At 39.1% G+C, this 9,480-nt stretch overlaps 1 protein-coding gene across 1 annotated transcript; it reads left to right on the forward strand.

The window, feature by feature from the left end:
* Positions 1-336: 336 nt before the first annotated feature.
* On the forward strand, positions 337-1,695 carry LOC107466817 (membrane-associated kinase regulator 5). Its single transcript, XM_016085817.3, has 2 exons — positions 337-1,308; positions 1,396-1,695. The coding sequence occupies exons 1-2, from the start codon at positions 498-500 to the stop codon at positions 1,473-1,475; spliced, it is 891 nt and encodes a 296-aa protein (XP_015941303.1). The 5' UTR covers positions 337-497; the 3' UTR covers positions 1,476-1,695.
* The last annotated feature ends 7,785 nt before the right edge of the window (positions 1,696-9,480 follow it).

The following is a 9,480-nucleotide window of genomic DNA, read 5'->3' on the forward strand; positions in this document are numbered from 1 at the left end:
CCGTCAGCATCCTTGCATCATCTTCTACAAATGTAGTGTAAGACGCACTACTTTTTCATTTTTCTCCTTTCTCACTCTTTTTACATGTGTTACCAACTACTATTGAAAGGACAGTTAAATGTAGTTACCTGAAATTTATAGTTATTTTTCTTCTATTACTAATAAAGCACTTGAATAAACATGATTTAATGACTAAATATTATAAAAATATAAGGAAAAAAAAGCGAGTGTGTTAGCGTACAGTGTGAGAGTGAGGCATTAAGGCAAGAGTTAAAACTTAAAAATAATAAAAAGAAAAAGAGGCAGCGTGTGATGAGTGTCTAAAAAGCAAAAGGGAGACTGGTCTCTCTGATTCCCCAAGCAGGCAGCACATTCAATGCTCTCTAGTCTCTCTGATTCACCCATCACCCAACATCCCTCCCTATAAAACCCACCCTAAGCTCGATACAGTTGAGTACTCTCTCTCTCTCTCTCTCTCTCTTTCTCTCTGTTCTTCCATGGACTCTCTGAACTTCCTCAAGTTCTGGAGGAACAACCCCAGTCCAATGACCACAACAACAGCACAACCTCATCTTGTGGTTGAAACCGACATTGAATCCGACGACGACGAAGAAGACTCCTTCTTCGACTTGGAGCTCACCCTCCATGACATGCAAACACCAAAACAGACCAAACACGACACCGATGATGTTCCCTCCATCTCCAAGCGAAAGGTGCTCCCAATCGAGCCTATTTCAAAGCCCCAATCCCCCATTGCTCTCCTTAAATCCGCTCCCAGCTTCAGAATCTTCACCTTCAGGAAACGCACCAACACAATGCAAAAAACAGAGGACAATCCACCACACTCTAGCGGAAGGCTCCACAGTACTAGTAAGGTTTTCGCGCTCAAGCTCCATGTACAAGACTTCCATAGCTGTTCTTCTACTCCAACACTCAGCAGAGTCAACAGCACAAGAAGCTTTGGAGCCAAACTTGGAACCGAGCAACCCAAAACACACAGATTTTCAAAGGAATCGTTGCAGAAATACTTGAAGCTCATAAGGCCTTTCTATGTCAGAGTTTCCAGGAACTATGGTGACACCACGGCGTCGCCTACGGTGGCCTCTGTTTCTTCAGGAAATGCAAGACACAGTAGTTTTCCGGCGGGGATGAGAGGTGTTTCTAGGCATCTAGGGAAGAGCAGGTCATCGCCGGCGGCGTTGGTCGGAGTCGGTTCTCTGGCCAGCAGGAGTGATGATACGCTGCTGCTGCAGCATGATGGGATCCAAGGCGCCATCCTTCATTGCAAGAGGTCCTTTAACTCCCGAGGTACTTAATTGGACTTTAATTTCCTTAATTAATTAATGATTGGTTTACTTAAGCTAATTATGGTTTTTTACTGGCTTTGTTTTTCAGAATCTTCAAACGCTGATTGTGTTGAAGAAAGGTCGGTGCCTTGGATGAGGAACTCCTTTGAAGACAAACACGCTCTTTAAATTTTGAAAATTGTGATCTGCCAGGAAAAGAGAACCCTACAAGATTGTAGTTAATGGTAAGAAAGAAAAAGAAAAAGTAGCAGCTACTTAGAAACCAAAGATGGTGGTTTTGTAAAGAAAGAATGAGATTAAGGTTTAGTGTAATATTAGGGTCTTTCTTTCTGTTGGTCAGTGTACACATTGATGGGCCATGATAAAAAGAATCTAGTTTTATCTCTCATGTCAGATTCTCACTTTGTGCCATGCTTGATGTTGCTACTCCGTCATGGAGATCTTTGGATTACATAGCTATCAGATTCAAAATATTCAAAGCAACCTAAATTCCATTGATTTGAGTTTTATTAAATATAAAATCATGGAGGAGAACAACACTGCTGTTTGCGTATAAATACTTATTGTGTCAGTTTTTGGGTCCCTAAGTGAGTCGCAACTCCCAATAATGAATGCGTATGGCATTTGTATTCAAATAATGGACTGATAGCAGGTTGTGGAAGTTACTGTTAAATTAATGATGAGATTGTAGAGAAATTATAGAGGGTAGGCATGGCATGGGTGTGAGTTGGTTGGTGCATCGGATGTATATAATCCAAGTGACCTCATATATTGGCAGAGTGGCTTCTGAAAAACTTTAATTTGATCAGATGAGAACAGAGAGGAGAGGGGTATGCAGTATCTAGAAATAGTAGCCCTTGCTGTTGTAATGGAAAATTAAAGTAGTTACTAGTTAGCGCGAGAGACTGAGGTGGTAATAAAATAGTATATAGAAGCAGCATTGCATTTGTCTTCTCCTGCTTTGGGCTTGCATCATGCAACTGCAAAGGGATTGGATTCATCAATGCTTCTGCATATTACCAGCACCCATTGCGTGGTGTGGTTGGTTAGGTGATTTTGTTTTACATGTATGACGAAATAGCAGAACCACGACTAGCTAACTACTCCCCAGCATTTGCAAACAACGTACCTAACTACTCAAGTCCAGTCAGTACTCTTCATATTCCTTTAAAATGAACTCCATTATCTACTTACTTATAATTAACAAAAGTTGAATTGCGAATAATAATCAATAAAGTTCTCGAGAAGAAAAGGAATGCTTATCACTTACGACAAGTCAGCGCGCGCACATGTTTAAACGAGAGACAATGCAAATTCCAAAGCTAGGTTCTTTGCACCAACTTATATTATGATATTAGAAATTATCCGGTGTTCCTGCTTACGGAATAGGAACTTTGATGTTCTTGGTACGAACAAGTTTCCCACTTAAGTTTTGTTGTTTTGTGAGGTTGGAATTGACGAGAATGACCCCAAGTTGGGAATTTTTTTGTCGAAAATGACTAGCTTAGATAGGTAGTGGATGAAGCTTGCGGTGAGATCCGTTCTTGGAATCAGTCGGCTTTGACATCCACTGGAGGTATTTTAAATCGAAATACTAGTGAAAGAACTCACGCAGAGGAGACCTGTTGTTTCGGTGGTGGCGGAGAATGTGAAGCTGAAGGGGAAGACGCATTGTTCGATTGTGGGTCCTTGGGAGAAACAATGGCGTGGGTGAAGCTCGCTGGTGTGCGCATCGGTGGTGGTTAGAAATGAATAGAAGCGGATAATAGTTAAGGAGACACCGTCTGTGGATGTAGATTTAGGGTTTGATTCTTTGCGGGGTTGATGCCAGTGATGAAAGCTTTTCAGGATCTAAATCCCTCCCGTTCTTTTTGTAAGTTTTGTTGTTTTCGTTATGGAGAGTAGGTTGGGGCTTTGATTTGATTTTGCTTGAATGAAAGATTATGGAATGCCTGTTGTGGATTTTGTAGTTGTTAGTTTATGGGTATGCAGTTGCTGTGGGTGCGGTGCGTGGATTCAATGCAGGTATAGATTTAAGATTGTTCAGGTTCGTTTAATCGTTGATGAAGTATTTAGAGAAGTAGGATCCCTGTATTATGGTGTAGTAATGAAACTTCTGAAGAAGGTATAGAATGAATGCTGGTGTCGTTAATGTTAGCAGCTGTTTTAAAGTTAGTGAAGTGCAAGGTACTTGGTTAGAGCAGCTATGACGAGGTTGTTGGGCAATAGTTTAGTGACTTAGGAAATGTGAGTATTAAAAGCCTGATCAAAATGAATGCTAATGGTGAAGTGAGTTAAGTTTGAGTGTTAACAATTGAGATAATTTGATGCTTGAATTGCTTTGAAGAGTAATAGAGATTTGTATTTCATGACCTTGGATGGAAGTGTGGGATGAATCACACCTCTATCTGGTTGTTACTATTCTATTGTAGCTTCTGTGATAGTAGTTGTTCTACTTTGTTAATCACTCGTGATTAGTTTGTTAGGTGATAGATGCAAGTGCAAAAGGGAAGTTAGGGTGTTTCGGTTATCATGGTTGTGATCATAGTTGTCAAACAGAATAGGTCAGTATACATGCGTATTTGGTGTTGTTGTTTTGTTTTATTATTTTAAATATTGCTGCATATTTGAACTGCTTCTTCTGTTGGTGGTATTTACTTGGAGCTAATTTATATATGTTACCATTTATATTTGTTGGAAATATGAATGTTGCATGCATATGAGTATATATATTTATGTTAAAGCAGTGCACTTATCTTCTAAGATTGATTATTGATGTATGGTTTTTGACGTGGTAGCCTGAAACGGCATTATTTGTATATTAGTGTTTAGAGCAGAAAGTGAATGAATTTGTTCTTGTTTCACATTATTTGTGGAGTGGCCATTTGTGATCCCTTTGCTGAACAGGGGTTGGTTGAATGGGGAAATTTGTGTTGGAGTCTTTGCATTGAGGGATATTAAGGAGGAGGGGTTTCCAACATTTACTTATTCCTTTTATGTGTTGATATTCCTTTCTTTATTTTACTTGGACCTGCATCTTTGTGTTATGCACCTTTATGGCATTACTCATTAGTGGACAGCTAGCTTTCCCACCTCTATTTTGGGTCCCCTTAATTTTGTGAAAAAGATTTAATTTGTGCCGTAAGTATTATGAACTCATGAGCTAAAAAGTAATAAAATTGTTGAATAATTGTTTAGTAGAATAATATATTTTTACACCTACATGTATGAAGAGAGATTTTAATATTGGATTTGAGTATTTGTCTGTGTACCATTTATTTTTGTCTATCCTAGACAATTATAAAGATGGTTAAATTACTCTGTTGGTCTCTATAGTTCCACAAAATTTATAATTAGGCTTCTATACTTTTATTTCTTTTAATTGGGTGTTTGCACCAAATTTTTTTTCAATTAGGTCTTTGTTAATAGTAATTAGCTTAATTGTATAGGGACCCAAATAATTAATAAACAATTGGTGAATAGAACTCGAATAAAAAGAATAAAAAAATGAGGGGACTCAAATTTAAAAAAATTGGTGCAAGGACACAATTAAAAGATAAACAAGTATGGTGACGTAATTAAAAAAATCGCAAAACTATAGAGAGCAACAGAGTAATTAAACCTATAAAAACAATTGAATTTATTCCGTTTAAGTTATACTTGTGATAGATTATTCAATTAGTGAGTAATAATGAATTTTTGTATCATATTATACCTTGTATTAGTAATAAGGTTAGTAAGCAATATGACCAAAATGTGAAATGTGAAGAGAGCACCTTTAAAATAACGCAGTTAAAAACAACGTACTTTTACATGTTAATTAAAAAAAGATGCTTGTCTAGTACGGTCTGGGTTTTAGAAATATAAATATATTAATATTAATTTTTTAGTTTTTGCCGGTATTAATTTTGCTCCGACTGTTGAAAGTTGCTGGGCCTGTGAGTGTGTGTATGTATTTGGTTGTTGATAAAAAATTCCAATAGTTATCTTCCTGATCGGTTACAGTTGAGAGGAGAACGGACGCGGTTCCGTAGAGAGGCAAGAAGGAGCGGTTGGGAGATGGCATCATGTAGCAGGGTGGTTAATAAAATGGGAAGTGGTAGTAGTGAGGACCCGAATTCGGACGGTGAAATGCCCAGAATGGTAGGCGACGACGAGGTACGAATTTTGTCGAGTTGAACAGCACAGTGTTCGGTATGAATGTGGTGGAAAAAATTTTCCAAGAGTTTCTTTTGAGTTGGTGCACATTTTTTAGTTTATGTGAAAGGTATTTAACATGTCAACTTGTGAATTCATGCAGGAAAAAATGGTTGACATAGGAATGGAGGAGGATGAGTTTGAGGGTTTTAGATATAACCAGAGTGAAGGCATTGCCAACACGAAATCTGATGCAGTACCGGTTACCGCGGCGGATGTACGTAAGATGGAATTCAATAGTCCAGCGGAAACCACTATTTTCTATGAAGAGTATAGTAGGGCAAAGGGTTTTGCGATGCGACAAGGAAAGAAGTTGAAAAATAAGAATGGTGATTTTGTTCGTTACACATATCTATGTAACAGACAAGGGTTTAGAGACAAGAAGTGGCTAGAGAAGGTGGATCGCAAGAGGGAGCACAAGGTGGTGACTCGTTGTGGATGTCCTGCGGAGATGCGTATTAAGCCTAAAGGGGACAGTGGGAGGTGGTATGTGTCTCGTTTTGTGGAGGAACATAGCCATGAGCTCCTGCCTATGAAGTATGTGGACTATCTACCTGCTCACCGTAAGATCTCCGATGTTGATATTGCACACATGGAGAGCATGAGGCAAGTTGGGATATCAATTCAAAAGATCTATGAGTCTATTGTTGCACAGGCGGGTGGTTTTAATTTTGTTCCATTTACTAAGCGAGATATGTACAACGAGGTTAGGCGGCAAAGGGCGATGCAGAATGGTGACGTGAATGCTGCGTTGAGGGTTTTGGAGGGTGCGGCCCGGACAGACAAGAAATCGTATTGGAGGTACGAGGTTGGTGAGGGGCAGCACATGTGCGATCTATTTTGGAGTGATGGGCGAAGCCAGCAGGATTATCAGGTATTTGGAGATGTACTAGCATTCGATGCAACTTATGGGTGGAACAAGTACAATCTCCCAGTTATTGTTTTTTCTGGGGTTAATCATCACAACCAGACCTGTGTGTTTGCAACTGCGATGGTATCATGCGAATCAATAACATCGTATGTATGGGTTTTAAGAAAGTTACTAGAATGCATGGGGGGTAAAGCACCGACAGCGGTGATAACTGATGGCGATCGATCAATGTGTGTAGCTATTCAGGAAGTATTTCCCAATGCTCACCACCGCTTATGCGGTTGGCACCTCCTGAAGAATGCGACGGTTAATGTGTGTAAACCCCGGTTCACATCGTTGTTTAGACATTGCATGCTTGCCGATATTGAGGTTGCGGAGTTTGAATTGCTTTGGGATGCCATGCTGGAGGAGTGTGGGGTTAGGGAGTTAGAGTGGGTTAAGGACATGTACGAGAAGAAGTCTTCCTGGCAACTGCTTATATACGGGGTCGGTTTTATGCTGGGCTCCGCACAACATCTCGGTGTGAGTCATTGCACGCAAAATTAGGGAGGTTTGTGGAAAGGCGGTACGGCATACTTGAGTTTGTAACCAATTTTCAACGATGTGTGGACTTCCTGAGGGACAATGAAGAAGAGCTAGACTTCCGATCATCGTACGGGACGCCGGTCCTTCAAACGCAGTTTCCGGAGTTAGAAAAGTCAGGGACAGTAAACTTCACAAGGGAAATTTTCTCAAGATATCGTGAGTCGCTTAAAAGGTGTGTTCGGGTCACTATATTAGAGTGCATTCAAGGTGCAGATAGGTGTGTGTATGTGACACAAAAGTATAGAAGACCTGATTCACGGTGGAATGTGGTACATATGAGAAGGAAAGAGGAGTTTGTTTGCAGTTGCCTGAGGATGGAGTCATTCGGTTTGCCATGTGTTCACATACTAGCAGTTTTGGTAAGGTTAGATTTTGTTTCCCTACCTAAGAATCTGGTATTGCCGCGGTGGTCCAAGGCAGCGAAGGAGGATCTTTGTTATGAACAGTTAAGTGGCCAATATAGTGATGCCGGTGTTTTGTATCGGAGTAGAGTGGGCGCATTCTTGCAGCACTGCAAGCGGTTAGCAAAAGTTGCATGTATTAGGGAAGAGGACTTCAAGGAATATTTAGCCAAGGTTGTGGAGGATACTTGTTTGCTTGAAAAAAAAATGGACTAGGTGGTGTGGTTACTGGGACCACAATTGGCAACATTAGAGGAGGGGTTAGGGATCCTGTTAGTGTCAGGACTAAAGGCACAGGACGTGGCAATGAACCTCTTGGGTCTAGGGGTATCAAGCGGCGTAAGTGCAGCACCTACGGGTGTCTCGGCCATCGAAGGACCCGCTGTCCCAATGCTCCACCACCATCAGCAGTGCCAACCCAGGAGTAGGGTGCGAAAACATTATCACCAAATGTTAACATGGTAAGCAGGACATCCATGCTTCACTTTCGAAATATGTTTCTCTAGTGTTGATGTATGCCGGTATGAAAGTCACAACATGAGCATTATGGTTTGCAGGGTCCCTGATTCTAAGAACAAGGGAGCATTGTCTGGTGCTGATTGTTGGAGCAGTTTGGATCCATGCATATGTGGTTATTCACTAGTGGTCATTTAGTTTGGGTCGCCAATGGTGCAAAGATGTGATATTACTTATTAGTCATGCTGAAGTCGTTGGATGTATGGTGATTCAGTTGTGTTTAGTATGTATTGTTACTAAAATTTTAATTAGACTTGTTACCCTATTAGTGACAGCGGTTTCTGTAGTTGACTTGATCGCACGATATGGTAAACTTAATTCCACTATGAAAGGTTTATACAGTAATTTTAATTCATTATATGTTGCAGTTGTTTGTTCTATTATGTTATTTATTCCCCATGCTATGTTTGTGTGAGTACTACCTGTCCAGTAGGCAGCGAGAAATTCAGGTTATAGAGACACCCTTCCCTATCCATTTCACTAAGGATACTAGTGAGATGGAATAGGCCAAGGCTCTTGATAGGACATTCAGGTTAAACATGCTTTTTTGAATGTAGCATTATTTTTAAGGAATATATATATATATATATACTTCATGAGTGTGAAAGATATGGCATTTTCGCCCTTCCCCACTCTTTTCTTTTTAGTGGTTTTATTTCCCTATAAGTAGGAGTAACTATTGTATCATACTACATATTGGACAAGGAAGTTATAGTAGTGTTTATAGAGCTCGTGACGTTGAAACAAATAAAATTGTTGCATTAAAGAAGGTCTGAAGGATTACTATGTGTTCATAACACACGCAGCGGAAGAAAATAAAATAATCCTTAAAGATCTATTTTGTGCGTAAACTTTATTCCTATAATATAATATAATAGTAGATCAGATTTAAATACCTGAGTACGCTAGTAAAAATCTTTTTCTCCTTCGATGGTACGAAGGCACTATGCGTATCCACACCGAGACCAACATTTGCTATCAACCCTTTGACCAATGGACATCTGATCTAAATTGAGAAATCTCTTGCAACTCTTTGCACACCATAAAATTCTTCTCTAAGAATTAGTCTCACATACATTTATGTGCATAGAGGTAAAGGAATAACAACCCTTGTTATTCTCTCTGTCTTTCTCATGTTTTCCTCTACTCTTGGCATACCTATATATAGTATGAGATTTGTTGTTGATTTTAAATTTGAATCTCAATTCAATTTTAAATCATATCTTACTATTTTAATTTGAATCTTTCAAATTTATGAATCATATCATAACTCAATTTGAAACAGAATCAGTTAGGATCTCATCCAACTTTATAATTCAAACTTAGAAATAGAATAACTAATTATTCTCAAATCTCATTTAATATTCTCAATTATCATACTATTATTATATTTTTGGTGCTAGCAAAAAATATAATAATATTCCATCTGAATTAATATAATTATTTATTTGATCAAATCAAAATAATAATTAAATAATTCTATAGCAAAGGTTAGAACACTCGTTAGTGTGTGACCCCATAGGTTCAATACTAAGCGGGTAGTAAATTAGTCATACTAAATTTACTAATCAAGGTTGGCGTCTAGCAACACTCCTCAACGACC

This window comes from Arachis duranensis, chromosome 9, assembly GCF_000817695.3.
Source record: "Arachis duranensis cultivar V14167 chromosome 9, aradu.V14167.gnm2.J7QH, whole genome shotgun sequence".
Taxonomy (NCBI): domain Eukaryota; kingdom Viridiplantae; phylum Streptophyta; class Magnoliopsida; order Fabales; family Fabaceae; genus Arachis; species Arachis duranensis.

Bases quoted from the DNA above. Each gene is read 5' to 3' on its own strand.
- LOC107466817 (XM_016085817.3), top strand. From the start codon at position 498: ATGGACTCTCTGAACTTCCTCAAGTTCTGGAGGAACAACCCCAGTCCA. The intron at 1,309-1,395 runs GTACTTAATTGG...TTTGTTTTTCAG, and splicing joins GAGGTCCTTTAACTCCCGAG to AATCTTCAAACGCTGATTGT.